The 14,887-nt window shown below is 45.3% G+C and overlaps 1 protein-coding gene and 4 non-coding genes across 5 annotated transcripts; all 5 read right to left on the bottom strand.

Annotated features, from left to right (window-relative positions):
• Positions 1-10,271: 10,271 nt before the first annotated feature.
• On the bottom strand, positions 10,272-10,343 carry TRNAG-UCC (transfer RNA glycine (anticodon UCC)). Its single transcript has one exon. It is a non-coding gene; the product is annotated as a tRNA-Gly (tRNA).
• Positions 10,344-10,460: 117 nt separating this feature from the next.
• TRNAG-UCC (transfer RNA glycine (anticodon UCC)) lies at positions 10,461-10,532 on the bottom strand. The gene has a single exon. It is a non-coding gene; the product is annotated as a tRNA-Gly (tRNA).
• A 118-nt stretch (positions 10,533-10,650) lies between these two features.
• Positions 10,651-10,722, bottom strand: TRNAG-UCC (transfer RNA glycine (anticodon UCC)). Its single transcript has one exon. It is a non-coding gene; the product is annotated as a tRNA-Gly (tRNA).
• Positions 10,723-10,839: 117 nt separating this feature from the next.
• TRNAG-UCC (transfer RNA glycine (anticodon UCC)) lies at positions 10,840-10,911 on the bottom strand. The gene has a single exon. It is a non-coding gene; the product is annotated as a tRNA-Gly (tRNA).
• A 127-nt stretch (positions 10,912-11,038) lies between these two features.
• On the bottom strand, positions 11,039-13,705 carry LOC141606810 (putative receptor-like protein kinase At5g24010). Its single transcript, XM_074426133.1, has one exon. The coding sequence runs from the start codon at positions 13,632-13,634 to the stop codon at positions 11,136-11,138; it is 2,499 nt and encodes an 832-aa protein (XP_074282234.1). The 5' UTR covers positions 13,635-13,705; the 3' UTR covers positions 11,039-11,135.
• Between the last annotated feature and the right edge of the window lie 1,182 nt (positions 13,706-14,887).

Raw genomic sequence — 14,887 nt, forward strand, 5'->3', positions numbered from 1 at the left:
GAACGGATGAGAGCAGCCCAGGATCGACAAAAGAGTTATGCAGATCTACATCGTCGGGACATAGAGTTTCAAGTTGGGGACAAGGTTCTTCTGAAAGTGTCTCCTATGCGTGGGGTTATGAGGTTTGGGAAGAAAGGCAAGCTAAGTCAGAAGTTTATAGGGCCTTATGGGATCTTAGAGCGAGTTGGGGAAGTTGCTTATCGTCTGGCTTTACCGGCTGCGTTAGAGAGAGTGCATAATGTGTTTCATGTATCGCAGCTGCGGAAGTATGTGAGTGACCCGTCACATATGTTGGAGGCAGAGAGCTTAGAGCTTGATGAGTCTTTATCATACCTTGAGGTGCCTAAGCAGATCCTAGACCGAAAAGTTAGAAAGACCAGGAGTGGTGAGACAGTTTTGCTTAAGATCCTTTGGTCTAACCACGAGACTGAGGAAGCTACATGGGAGGCAGAGGATATCATGAAAGAGCGTTACCCTTTCCTTTTTGATCAGGTATGTATGGTTACGGGGACGTAACCTTGTTTCTTTTAGGGGGGTAGGAGATGATCGCGAGCAGTTTCTAAGAGTTTTACACCCCTTTTATATGTTTTGTCGGGATAAGTTGGGTTAGTATCATGCTTTACGTTGTGTTTTGTTTGACCCTCGGGTCGGGAGGCTTATGGGTGTACCTTTGTTTAGTAGTGGTTTGAACTTCGGGGACGAAGTTCCTTTTAAGGAGGGAAGACTGTAATACTCCGTATTTATAGTCTTGGGGGTACTCTATCGAGTAACCCTTACTCTGTCGAGTAAGGGTAAGTGGCGAAGTAAAATAGTTTCTGACCTGTTGGGCACTCGATCGAGTAGCTGGGGCACTCGATCGAGTAGGGGGGTACTCGATCGAGTACCTTGGGTACTCGATCGAGTGTCCGGTTTTACGGGGGAGTTTTCTCGGGTTTTGTTAATTACGCGATTAGGGTATTTAATCATATTCGTAATTGTTTTAAATCACTTTTTACAAAACCTAAAACCTGTTTAAGAGAGAAAGCAACTAGTTCTTCTTCCCAATCGCGTTCTTGACAATTCCCGGAGTTCAGACGGTCGGATCGTATCGTAGTTCGTGTCGTTGGATTCCTTGCGTCGAGGGTAAGCTTTTAATATAATTTATATAATGTTTTGTTAAGATTGATGAAACCCTAATTTGGGATTTGGGGGTTTTTATGAGTAGTATTTGAATGGTAGCATCTATGTGTTGTATGGTAGGGGGAGAATTCATAGAGGAGGTGTTTTGATACAGCTGTAGATACCGTCTGCGTGTTGTGCTTTCCAGGTAGGATTTCCTACTCAGTATTAGTCCCATAATGGGATATTGGTGATGTCTTTTGTAGTTTGTTGTTTGATATGATGATTGTGATTGTGATTGTGATTGTGATTGTGATTGTGATTGTGGTTGTGTTTGTTGATGGTTCTCGAGATGCGTTTCTACCGAGTGGGGTCACTTGCGGGAGTGATCTCACGCCCTAGTTTCGCCCTTCGTGGAACCCGCCACGGAAGGGGATGTGCACATTAATGGACGGGGTTATCGCTCGTACGATGAGCGGGGCTTAGGTGGGAACGGTGCGGTCCCCCATCGCGTGGTGGGTCCAGTGGACGGTCAAGATTGAGATGATGGGAGTTGGTGGTGTGTGTGTGTGTGTGTGTGTGTGTGATTCAAATTTGTCTGTTTGTCTTATTGTTGTTATCTATATTGATTGTGTGATTAGATCGACCGGTGTTGTTTTGTAAACTGCGGTGATCCATTCGGGATGGTGAGCGAGATATTGAGCGAGTAAAGAGATGAGTACTGGGATAGCTGGGATGGCCACGACATGACGATAGAGTCTTCCGCTGTAGCTTAGTGTTTATTTACATTTCAGTTGAGAACAGATAGTTTGAATAATGTATCGTACCTTTCAGTTTGGTTTCGAGGATTGTATTGATTCATTAAACTATTTACAATAAATGTTGTTTCTGTTTTGTCTATTTGATTATCATACCTCGGGCGACCGAGATGGTGATGTCTTCATACCTGAGTGGTCCTGGTAAGGCACTCGGAGTATGGGGGTGTTACACCTAGGTCTCCCTCTCCTGAGGTTGACGAACAGTATTTGGGTGGTTTCTCAGATGATGATGATGATGTTGAAAGGACTCCTCCTAAAGGGGAGAGGCCGCATGTCTTGGACCACGGCGAGGCCTGTAAGATCGGCCTTGATCGTGCTTGGACCAACAAGTTTGCCAGTTGTTCTGGTCCTGAATTTTTCGAACATCATTTCTCCTTCGGCAGGGAGTATAGGATTGTTATTCCTTGGGAAGGTCAGGCGGTTTGTTGCCCTCCCAGGGGCTGTATAGGCGTATACATCAGACACTTGGAGTATGGGCTCCGGTTTCCTCTGAATAATTACGTCATGGCCATCATTAAAGCCATGAATGTCGTCGTGGCTCAACTGCATCCGTTGGCCATTAGGACTATAGTTGGCTTCGCGTGGCTCTGTCTCTTCAAGAAGGAGGCACCGACGGTTAACTTATTCCGCCGGCTTCATCACCTCCGGCCGTCAAACCCTGGTACCGTGGGATGGTATAGTGTGCAGACGGAGCCGGGTTACGTCTCTGTATCCAAAATTACATCTTGTAAGGACTGGAAGGCGCGGTGGGTGTACGTCGAGGTGCCGGAGGACTATCCGCTGCCCCGATCCTTCCAACACCGCGTCAATTTGCGGTGCGAGAGTAAGGGGGAGCATGACAAATGGGTCTCCCGGAGTAAGCTTAAGATGGACGCCAGCATGGTCCTTCTTAATGAGGACGAAAAACGGGCGATGAAGCTGTTTGAGGCTGACAAGAATGGGTTGCCGAAGGGATGGATGCCCCCGACGCAGATCATTCTTCAGGATGAGCCGCTCTGCCACGTCGGCCTCATACCGGCCCTCGGATAGGGTGAGTGGGGTCGGTGTGAGGCTCATCTCTGCTTTTAATGTTTCTGTTTTTTTTTTTGAACCTTGATTTATTTCTTTCACTTAACTCTTACTTTGTTTCCTTTGCAGACCGTTTTGGCCCGGATCTGTCTGAGGATTTCCTCGAGAGAATGGGACTTGCCAAGGACAAGACAATTGTTAACTTGCATCCTAAGGCCCAGGCTTGTGATCGCAGGCCGGCGCCGAATGATCTCATGGATCAGCAGCTGAAGGCCTTGGATGTGATGGCGGCCCAGGCGAAGGTTGCCAGTAAAATTCCGGGCCGAAGGCGAAAAACAACGTCTTCGGCGGCGACGGCGTCAACTTCAATTGTTCCTCCAATCCCTGCAGTCCAAAAGGAAACGGTGGAGGTCGTCGATATTACCGGTGATGAGACCACCGATGCAGAGGAATCTCCTCTTCTTCGTAAGAGGAAAGAGACTGCTTCTGCCGTTGCTACTGCTACGGAGGCCGGCAAAGAAATGGAGCCAGCCGGTCCTCTGCCTAAGAAGCCCAGGACTGGTACGGATCTAACCTGTGGCTCAGATTTAGCTGGTTCATTAGGCGTTCCTGATGACAGGCTCTCTGGCATGTCAATGAACGTTGACAACATTGACATGGATGCTTTGTCCGCATTTTTTGTAGATCAACCGCCGCCGTCTGCCGGTCCTACTGAACAGCTTATTGAGAAGCGACCTGTGCAGGCGGGTGATAAAGATGCTGCCGTCATCTCCTCCTCCCCGAAGCGTTCCCCCGCCCAAATTAAAAAGATGCTGGCGAAGTGGGCTGACATGGCCGGTGCTCATATTATGGAGCAAGAAAAGGTCATGGCCGAAGCTGCCCCACAGCTTGAGCGGCTCAGGGTTGAGCTCGATGCTGCGAAGATGGAGGCTGAGAGGGCCAGGGCCGAGGCTGAAAAGGCGGTTCTTGCCGAGCGAAAACTTAGGGAGGACGCTGAAAAGGCGGTCCTTGCTGAGAAAGCTAAGGTTGAGGCCGCGGAGGCCGATGCTGCTAAGCGGCTCGAGGAGCATGACAAGCTCCAGGCTGTCGTTGACTTCACTGCCAAGAAGAGGGAGGAATGTAAGTCCCTGTATATGGCCCAGTGCAAATCACACAAGAACACAAAGGCAATCCTCGACCAGAGGGAGGAGGACATTGAGACGCTCCAAAGCGTCATCCTACCTAACATGTGCGCCCAGTACCGGGACCTGGCCGAAGAAGCTGCCAGGGAAGTGATCGGGGAGCTCTTTCCTGAAGGCTCCTTCCCATGGGAGAAATTTGACGAGCTGTTCGATAACAAGCTCGATGCTAAGGCGAAGGCCGCGGAGGAGGCAGCGGTGAAGAAGGAGAAGGAGGAGGCTGCGGAGAAGGCGGCCCGTGCTGAAAAGGCGAAGGCGGCCAGGGAGGAAGCTGAGAAGTTAAAGGCGGCTGAAGCTGCTAAGTCGGCTTCTGAGTCGCCTACCGAGGATGATGCTGCTGATGTCGCCGGTGACGAGCAGCAACAGGCATAGGGAGACGGGCGGTCGTCACCAGGTTCACCGGTCATCTCGGATAGCTTTAGCTGTTCGGGGGCCAATTATTAAGCCTTTCCTCCCTGCCATCTTTTGGCGCTTCAAATGATATGTTTGTAACCTTTTGTTCTCCTTTTCCTTGTTTTTTTGTAAAACTTTGGTAGGTAGTGTTTAGGCTATCCCTATGGGGACGGCCGTCGTCTGTATTCTCCTCACTTGTAATCATTTTTAATAAAGCTTGTTTATTGGCCCTCGGCTTGGCCGGGGCTTTGATCTCCTTCACTTGTCTTCTTACGTTATTAATTGAGCGCTTCTTTTCGTTCTACCTTCGGCTTGGCCGAGGCAGTTAGAATGCGTATCTCAACTGTGTTTAACGTTTTTTTTTTTAAACATGTTGGCATGTTGGTCGCTTCCTCTTTCACTCTCGGTCTAGCTGAGGCGTCCGATTTGCGCTTCCCAACCACCGCTGTGAAAATGTTAGCGTATCGACCGTTGTGTCCCCTGCCAGGCATTCGGTTGGCCGAGGCGGCTAGAGGTTACGGCTCGACAGCGTTCGTATCTGTAGACATATTGATCGCTTCCTCTGCCAGGCCTTCGGTTGGCCGAGGCGGCTAGAATTGCGTCTCAACTGTACTTATACGTTCCTAAGGCATGTTGGTCGCTTTCGCGAGTATCAATCGCGCTGGTAGTGATCGCCGTGGCGTCTACTTCTTGGGGTGATTTGCCGGCTTGGGCGTGGCGTCTACCTCGATATGACTACGGAGGGGATAAACACTTTGATGGAAAACTTGGATGATTCTTCATTAGATATAAACACGCGTTGGGGTGCCAACAATAGTTTTGGACACCTCCGCCGCTATACAAAGTATTTCCTGAGGTTATCAGTGTTCCAATGGCTCATCAAAGGCACACCCTCCATGTCTGTCAGCCGGTATGTACCCGGCCTCATTTCTTCAACCACCTTGTAGGGACCCTCCCAGTTGGCCGTCAATTTACCATGAATGTTTCCTTTGTTGGTGGCGGCCGACTTTCTTAGGACTAGATCCCCTACTTTTAAGTCCCTTTTGTGGACTCTTCGGTTGTAGGCTCTTCTCATTCGGTTTTGGTATACTGCCAAGTTGAGGCGTGCTGTATCTCGGCTTTCTTCGACCAGGTCTAGGGAGGTTCTCGGACCTTCCTCATTTTCAACCGGGTTAAAGGTGGCCGTTCAATGTCGCACCACCGCTTCAATTGCGGGAGGATCGCTTTGGACCGTAGACTAAGTGGAATGGGTACCCGTTGCTTCTTTCTCCGTGGTTCGAAGGGACCACGGGACGCCGGGTAGTTCATCGGCCCATCTTCCCTTTAGGTCTTCAACTTTCTTCTTCAAACCGTTGAGAATTGTTTTGTTGGTCGCTCTCCACTTTGTCCGTTGCTCTGAGGGTGGCAGACGGAGGAGTATGCAAATTTGATACCAAGTTCTTCCAACCAGTTCATTATTGTGTCACTCCAAAACTCTCGGCCGTGGTCAAATACCATGACTTGGGGTAACCCAAAACGAGTTATGACATTTTCCCAGATTACCTTTCTTACGGCCGCCGTCGTCTTCGCAGGTACCGCTACAGCTTCAACCCATTTGGTGAAGTAGTCAATGGCGACAATCAAGTACTTTCTTCCTCCGGATGCCGTTGGAAATGACCCTAGTAGATCCATCCCCCACTGTGCAAAAGGAAGGGGACTAAGTACCGGCTGCAGGTCTCGGGAAGGTGCATGTATCACCGGAGCATGCATTTGACAGTTGTTGCACTTTTTGGTTTTGGCCCTGGAATCCTCAAGCATGGTGGGCCAGAAGTAGCCGGGTCGGTGAGCTTTGTGGGCTAGCGTTCTTGCCCCCATGTGATGACCACAGATGCCTTCGTGAATTTCTCACAAGATAGCTCGCGTCGGCCGGGCCGACACATTTCAAGAGTGGCCTTATCACGGACCTCCTGTATAATTCCCCTTCAAACACCAAGTACCTTGCTGCGATCCTCTTTATCTTCTGCGAGAGACTGCGATCCTCCGGTAACTCATTTGTCAGTTTATACTTCATTATCGGAGTCATCCACGTTGTCTCGGCCTCTATGTCGCCCACCATGCAGAGTGTGTCAGTGATGCTTTTAGCATTCCTGATATCCACTAGCACGGTTCGGCTGACATTCTTGATGGTTGAACTGGCAAGTTTTGAGAGAGCGTCGGCTCGGTTGTTCTCAGATATGGGAATGCATTGGATTTGGAAAGATTTCAATTTTTTCTTTGTGTCGCTTTTACCCTTTCCGGTATCTTACCATCCCGTCGTCCCGAGCCTCATACTCTCCTCTGATTTGGTTAGTAACCAATAGTGAGTCTGTCTTCAACACAATGTGCTCTGCTCCGGCAGCTCTAGCTAGCTCGACTCCAGTTATCACCGCCTCGTATTCGGATTCGTTGTTTGAGGCCGAGAAGGTAAATTTCAAGGCGTACTCAAACTCGTCCCCGTTTGGGCTGATGATAAGGATGCCGGCTCCGGAGCTGTTCGCCGTGGAGGACCCATCGGTATACACCTCCCACATGCCGGGACGTGATTCTTCCTGATATGTGCACTCGGCCAGGAAGTCTGCGAGTGCCTGTCCCTTTATCGAGGGCCTCGGCTTGTATTGGATGCCGAAGCCGGATAGCTCTACTGCCCATTTGATGAGCCTGCCGGATTGCTCAAATTTTTCCAATACTTTCTCCAATGGTTGGTCGGTTAAGACCGTCACGGGATGTGCGTCGAAGTAAGGTTTCAGTTTCCTTGCGGCAACGACGACAGCAAAGGCTGCTTTCTCAATCAGTGGGTAGTTTCTTTCGGCGGGCAACAATGTATGGCTGACAAAGTAGATTGGGTGTTGCTGTTTGTCTTCTTCTCTGATGATCACGACACTGACCGTGGCCGAGGTAACTACTATGTATAGATATAGCGTCTCCCCCAGCATCGGCCTGGATAGGGTTGGGAGAGTTTGAAGATGAGCTTTCAGTTGCCTGATGACTTCTTCACCATTACAACATTTGTTAGCCATTCAGGGTAAGTACAAGGCATGATAAAGCCCGCCTCTAATAGTTTGTCTACCTCGGCCTTGATGGCCTCATCTTTCTCGGCCGAGGAGTTCCTCATCTTCTGCTTCACAGGGCGAGCGGTGGAGAGTACGTTCAGCTTGTGAACAATTACCTCCCGGCTCACGCTTGGCATCTCGGCTGCTGAGTAAGCGAAGACGTCTTTGTTCTTCCTCATCAGGTCTAGGAGAGCGGTCCTGAATTTTGGCTCCAGGTTGACACCGACAGTTACGGTGCGCCCTGGGTCAATTTCCACTTCTTCGGTCTCGGCTCCTTCGACCATGCCGACGTTTGTATCCATCCGGTCGCCCTCCTGTTGTAAGGATGGGCTCTTCCCCTTCTCTGATTTCTTCGCCACTTTGAGGGATTGCAGGTTGCACCCTCTGGCAGATATCTGGACGTTGACTACTTCGTCTTTTTCGTCCTTTGAGACGAGCTTATGCGCTTCCCCCCGGTCCGAGACATACATCAGTGTCAAGGCCCGGATGGACATTCTCGCATCGCCTCGCTCGAGTGACTCGGCCTATGAGAACGTTGTAGGCGGACGAGCCGTCAATGACCACGAACTCAGATAGGACATTCTTAGCCGCATTCCCCTCGCCGAACATCACCGGCAGTCTGATTGACCCCAGGGGTACCAGGCCGGCCCCAGAAAAACTGTACAACGGATTGGTGCAGGGGCTCAAGTCTTCAATCTTCAGACCGAGATTGAGAAAGCACTCCCTGAACATGATGTTCGTGTAGGCGCCTGTGTCAATCAGACACCTCTTGACCAGGTGGTTGGCTATGTCCAAGTGGACTACAAGTGGGTCGCTGTGCGGGGCGATGACTCCCTCGTAGTCCTTCTTCCCAATAGTTATATCGGGGATGTTGGAAGCGGGGATCGCTGTTTTGGGCACAAAGTTGATGGCCTGATATAGCTCGTTCAGGTGCCGTTTGTGCCCATGAGCGGACCCACCGTTCTCGTTGCCCCCGATGACAACATGGATTACTCCTATCCGTTCAAAGACGGATTTCTTATTTGAGCCGCCGGCATTAGTCTTTTGGCCTCCGGCAACATATTTGCTGAGGCTCCCCTTCCGGATCAGCTCTTCAATGGCATTCTTCAGATGCCGGCAGTTGTCAGTTAAGTGACTGGTGTGGCCGTGGTACTCACAGTACTGGCTCGTGTCACCGTCCCCCCTCGCCTTGGGAGGCCTTTCCCACTTCTGACCCTCGTTCTTGCTCAGGGCGAAGACCTCGGCGGCAGATACGACCAGGGGTGTGTGACCATTGTACCGTTTTTGGTAGTACGGTCCCGAACTCCCCCCGGCGCCCGCCGAATTCTGTTTCCTGGCGGACTTGTCAGGCCGTGACCTGTTATTGTCACGGCGTCCTTCATCCGGGTTGTCCTCCCGGCGGCTCTTCCTCTCTGGGTGCCCGGCCTCGCTGTGGCCTACCCAGGTCTTGTGATAGTCCTCCACCTTTATGGCTTGGTCGGCCATCTTCCTGGCGGAGTCTAGGCTCAGGCCTCCGCTCTTGATGAGCTCGTTTTTTAAGTCCCCTCTTAGGAGGCCTTTCATCAGTGCGAAGGCCGCTAGTTCGCTGTTCAGCTCACGAATCTGCTGAACCTTGGCGTCGAACCTCTTCACATAGCTTCGGAGAGACTCGCCCCCCTCCTGTCTGATAGTCAGGAGATCCGATGTCTCGACGGCCCTCCTCTTATTGCAAGAGTACTGGGCCAAAAATATGTCTCTTAGGTCGGCGTAACAGTATACCGACCCATTGGGTAGCCCCTTGTACCAACTTTGTGCCATCTCATGCAGGGTCGTTGGGAAGACTCGGCACCAAACCTCATCAGGTTGCTCCCATACCGACATGTAAGACTCGAAAGCCTCGGCATGGTCGGTTGGGTCGCTTTCTCCTTTGTATGATATGGGCGGCAACTTTAGCTTAGTCGGCACCGGGACGTCTAGGACATATGCCCCATCAACTAGATTAATCTTTTTTTTTATCCTCTATCAGATAAATATATTTAAATTTTTCAAATACAATATGACACGAAAACACAACATAAACCTGACACGAAATTAACGAGTTTGAGTTGAGAGTTGATGACCTATTTATGTAATTGGGTCGGATTTAGATTAAAGGGATCGAGACCCAATATCTAATCTATTAAGATGTACGATAACATGTTATATTGGATGACTAAGAATTATTGACTTTATTATCACACAAAGTAGAATTTTTTTTTAGTGATGAAGCTCAAAACCGAGCATCATTTCGGGTATATTGACTAAACTCTCAAAAGGTATCTGTGACATGTCACTATCCTTATAGAGAGTTTACTTTTTATTATTCAGGGTTTAAAGAAAAGAGTTTCGTATCGAAAGCATCATTTGAGTAAGTTATTTGAAGATCAAATGATATTTTTTAACAAAAGAATCATTCTTATATGACCTATAACATTGTTCTCATTTTGCCTTATAATTGCACGGTGTTTTCATTAATGTTGTAAGTTGTAACTAAAAAAATCCTTAATTGTGTCGAATACTGCACAAATTCAATAACAATAAAAGATAAAAACAATTACTCTATACACAATTTATGCCATGTGCCCCCTCCCACAAAAAGAAACATGCTATGTGCATTAAAATTGTAACAATTTTAAGAGAAATATGCCATTTCTCTAAAATAAAATAAAAATTTGAAAACAATTACAATATGCGTCTGCCGGGAGTCGAACCCGGGTCTATTGCTTGGAAGGCAATTATCCTAACCGTTGGACTACAAACGCTTTTGGTATTAAATTGCACAAAAAACAAGCATGGTATGTGCATTAAAAATTGTAACAATTTTCAGAGAAATATGCCATGTCTCTAAAATAAATAAAATTTTTAAAACAATTAAAATATGCGTCTGCCGGGAGTCGAACCCGGGTCTATTGCTTGGAAGGCAATTATCCTAACTGTTGGACTACAAACGCTTTTGGTATTAAATTGCACAAAAAACAAGCATGGTATGTGCATTAAAAATTGTAACAATTTTCAGAGAAATATGCCATGTCTCTAAAATAAATAAAATTTTTAAAACAATTAAAAATATGCGTCTGCCGGGAGTCGAACCCGGGTCTATTGCTTGGAAGGCAATTATCCTAACCGTTGGACTACAAACGCTTTTGATATTAAATTGCACAAAAAACAAGCATGGTATTTGCATTAAAAGTTGTAACAATTTTCAGAGAAATATGCTATTTCTCTAAAATAAATAAAATTTTTAAAACAATTAAAATATGCGTCTGCCGGGAGTCGAACCCGGGTCTATTGCTTGGAAGGCAATTATCCTAACCGTTGGACTACAGACGCTGTTGGTATTAAATTGCACTAGAACTTATTTTATTGAGGTCAGTCATCCTACAAAGTACAAACTGCAAAATCCAGGAGACCAGGACACACCAAAAGAATTCAATCAAAATCATGAAAAATCCACACATTTTACCATTTACCTGTGTTACTCAAATTACAATGGTGAAAAATATTACATCATCAAATACAGTTTTTGTTTTTACTGTAATGTACATTTTCAACAACTATCTACCATGACTAGTAATTAACTGAGAAAAAACTTTACTAGTTGATCTTCCTATACTCTCATCACTAGTATCCACAATGGCAATAACATTGGCAAGATCACCAGGAACAACTGTTGTCGTATACGTTTCTGTAGTAATCGTGTTGCTCGAATCATCTGTTTCCGCGGCTCTATTTTGACCCTCTTGAAGTTGCAATGCATACTCCAAGTTCCACAGGACATCACCCATGGTTGGCCTATCTACGCCGTATTCTGCTAAACATTTTTGTGCTGTTTCCCCAAATTTCTTCAAACATGGTGCTTTTATTTCATCCTTGATTTTGGGGTCAATGATTTCCTCGAGACGTCCTGCCTTTTGGAACTCCAATGCCCATTCGGCTAAATTTACCTGTTCCCGAGCGAGTAAGGGGTCTAAGGCCGGTCTGGCACAAAGCACCTCGAGTAAAACCACCCCAAATGAGTAGACATCGGATTTATCTGTAAGTTGTTGCCTTCGGAAATATTCTGGGTCTAGATACCCGAAGCTACCCTTTACATCAGTGCTTACATGGGTCTGATCAATGTGGGGTCCGGATCTTGAAAGACCGAAATCAGCCACCTTGGCAACATAACTGTCATCGAGTAGTATGTTGGTGGATTTGATGTCTCGATGGATGATTCCCTGAGCAAAGCCGGTATGCAAGTAATGAAGACCTCTGGCCGAACCAATGCAAATATCAAGTCTTTGTTTCCAAGACAACGTTGGCACGGCTCCACCATACAGATGCTTCTTCAAAGGCCCTTTCTCCATGTATTCATACGCTAGGATCATCTCCGACTGCTCCTCACAAAAGCCTACCATTGAGACAAGATGACGGTGTCTTATTTTTGATAAAACCGATATTTCAGAATGGAACTCAGGGAGACCCTGCCTAGAACCCGGCATAGCTCGTTTGACTGCAACTGTGGTCCCATCTCGAAAAACCCCTTTGTACACCATTCCAAATCCACCAGAACCGATAATCAAACTTCTGTCAAAATCATTTGTTGCAATTTGTACTTCCTCAAACGGGATCTTCAACCCCGCCCCATGTGGAGAAGCACTGGCCTCAGTAACTCTACTATAGGCACTTCCTCCAGTACCGCGCAGTGGGGTCCACCCGATGCTTTCAGAAGGCTTAGATTTCTTCTTCCTGCATTTGATTGCAACAAAAACAGCAAAAGCAACCAAACTCAAAAGAGCAAACCCGCCAACAACCCCACAAATCACAATCAACACACGATTTCCCTTAGTATCTCCACGCCTCGCTGGCTTACTATTCAATATCTTCATAATCTCTACTCCATTCAATATAGCATTTTTCATCGAAGAACTACTCAATGCAGACGGACCAACACTTATCTGAATTGGTCCTGAATCCTCCATTCCCACAACAAAATCAATATAATAAGGGGACGCAAGCGTGTGTACAGTCAGTAACGACAAATCCACGTCTTGTTTAGCCATCATCCCATTAATATACACATTAAAATACAGCTGATTCAGCGCGAGACTAACAATATCACAGAAATGCAGCCTAACAAAATATTGAACATGATCCACCACAGGAAACTTCCAACTAATATTAAACTCCGCGAATGCAGTCACATTCTTCTTATTCATCTCCTGTGCAGTCATATAAACATTATCCGGGGCGACTTCCTTAGTAGCACCACCAGGTCTATAAACAGGAGGGTTTGGGGTAACCACCCTTAAAGCGGCCGATTTCAAAACAAGGTAATCAGAATCAGGGATCCAAGTCCTCCAAAGCGTATCATTAAAAGGCGTAATCTTTGAACCACCCACATTAATCCTATGAACAGTCTCTAATACTTCTGATGATAAATTCACAAACCCTAAATTTACACCATTTGGACTAACAAAAGGCACACCAACATCAACAAATAAACTATCAGGAGCAGAAATTACCTCAATAGCATTCACAAAACCAAAACTTTTTTCACCAACAGGAGTAAAAACAATGTCAAGTTTTTCACTGTTTACTGTCAGTATAAACTCCCTTAACATCATAGCATCAGGTTTAGGGGTAAATCCTTGAAACAGTAAATACCCATTAACAGAAACTGTAAAAACTGCAGAACTAAGATTATAATTCTGAGAATTGAAAGGGTAAAAATGTAGACGTACCAAGTGAATTCCCATTTTACCCTTGATGTTGAACACATATGTAATGGACCCACCTGTAAAAATTCTTGCTGTTTTGTAAATTTCAGGTAAATTTTGAGGTGGGTTTGCATCAAAAACTGTAATTAGTGATGATTTAGTTGAATAATCAATAGATAAATACTTGGGTTTTGTTAAATCACCAATGAAAACACGATTATCAATTGTTGTTTCATTGTTTGAACCACAGTTAATAAGGTAATTATCTGTTGGTGTGAATGATGCTACTGAAAATGAGCTGAAATAACATGAAAATAGCAAAGGATAAAGAAAGTTTGAAACTTTGAAGTTCATTTTTAGTGAGTTTCTTAGCTTTAAGTCTTTAACATAAGCATGAAAAATTTAGTTTAGTTGAAGAATTTATAAACTTATGACTCTACTTAATAGTGTTACTACCTCCCGTCTCAAAATAATCTTCTCATTTGACTTTGTACGAGTTTAAGTTATGGAGTACAATTTTAACATTTATAAATATATATGAAAAACTATGTATATATATTTTTTAAAATTATACTCGTATATTTTTATGATAAATTTAAACATTTTATAACAATGAAGTTCCGTAATTTTTTACTATTTTTAACAATATTTTAACGTTGGTCAAAGTTGCTAAATTTGTTCGAAAATGTATAAAAAAAATTCTTTGATAAAAATAGTATTTATTTAGGTGCTCTCCATCTTAAGCGTAAAACAAAATATCAATTATTACCTCGTAGATAGTTTCAGATACATTTTACTTTTTCTCCCTTTTATTTACTGTATTTGATTCGTTTCTTATGCAAGCTTGATATGGCCGTTTCTTTTTATCATAATGGAAAAATAGAATAAAACTCATGGTTAGACGGTCCATTTTTATAAGAAAACTATTCATTTAAAGCTAATAAATTAACTGTTTTTTTAAACAAATGACACCGATCTACAAGGTAAGACCGTCTCAGCTAAACCTGGCAAACAGGTCAACTGGGTCAAGTCAGTCGGACTAGGTCAATTTCGGGTTTACAAGAGTTCAAGTCAGGTCGGATCAGGTCATTTTCGGGTGAACTATTATCAAGCTGTTTATGAATAATAATCAATGTGCAACAAAAACATTCTGGTCGAATTATATGAAATCGAGTCAAGTTCGAATCTTGAGTTCGGATATCAAATATAGTTATTCAGACCGGGTCAATTTTACCAGGTCAAATCTCACCCAATAAGTGATGTTTATCTTTGGCAAAAGGAATTTATTAGGACCATATGAAATAACATGATGATGGGTTGTAAAATGGAGGAATATAATGCTTTTAGAGGTTAGATGGATTAGAAAGTTATGGTTTATGTGTAAGTGCCTAAGTGGGATGTGAATTGTGATAGTAATGGAAAGAAAGAAAGATGTTCATGTTATTGGGGAAAACCACTTTGAATGACGCGTGGTTATGGCGGCCCCTTTATTCAATTCATTTTGTCAAAATGCTACCAAGTATTTCCATAAGCATGATGACACCATGAGAGGGACTTTGTTGCATTTCTTCTAGTATGAACAATTTTGGAGGTTAGATATGAATTTG

Source organism: Silene latifolia, chromosome 10, assembly GCF_048544455.1.
Source record: "Silene latifolia isolate original U9 population chromosome 10, ASM4854445v1, whole genome shotgun sequence".
Classification (NCBI taxonomy): domain Eukaryota; kingdom Viridiplantae; phylum Streptophyta; class Magnoliopsida; order Caryophyllales; family Caryophyllaceae; genus Silene; species Silene latifolia.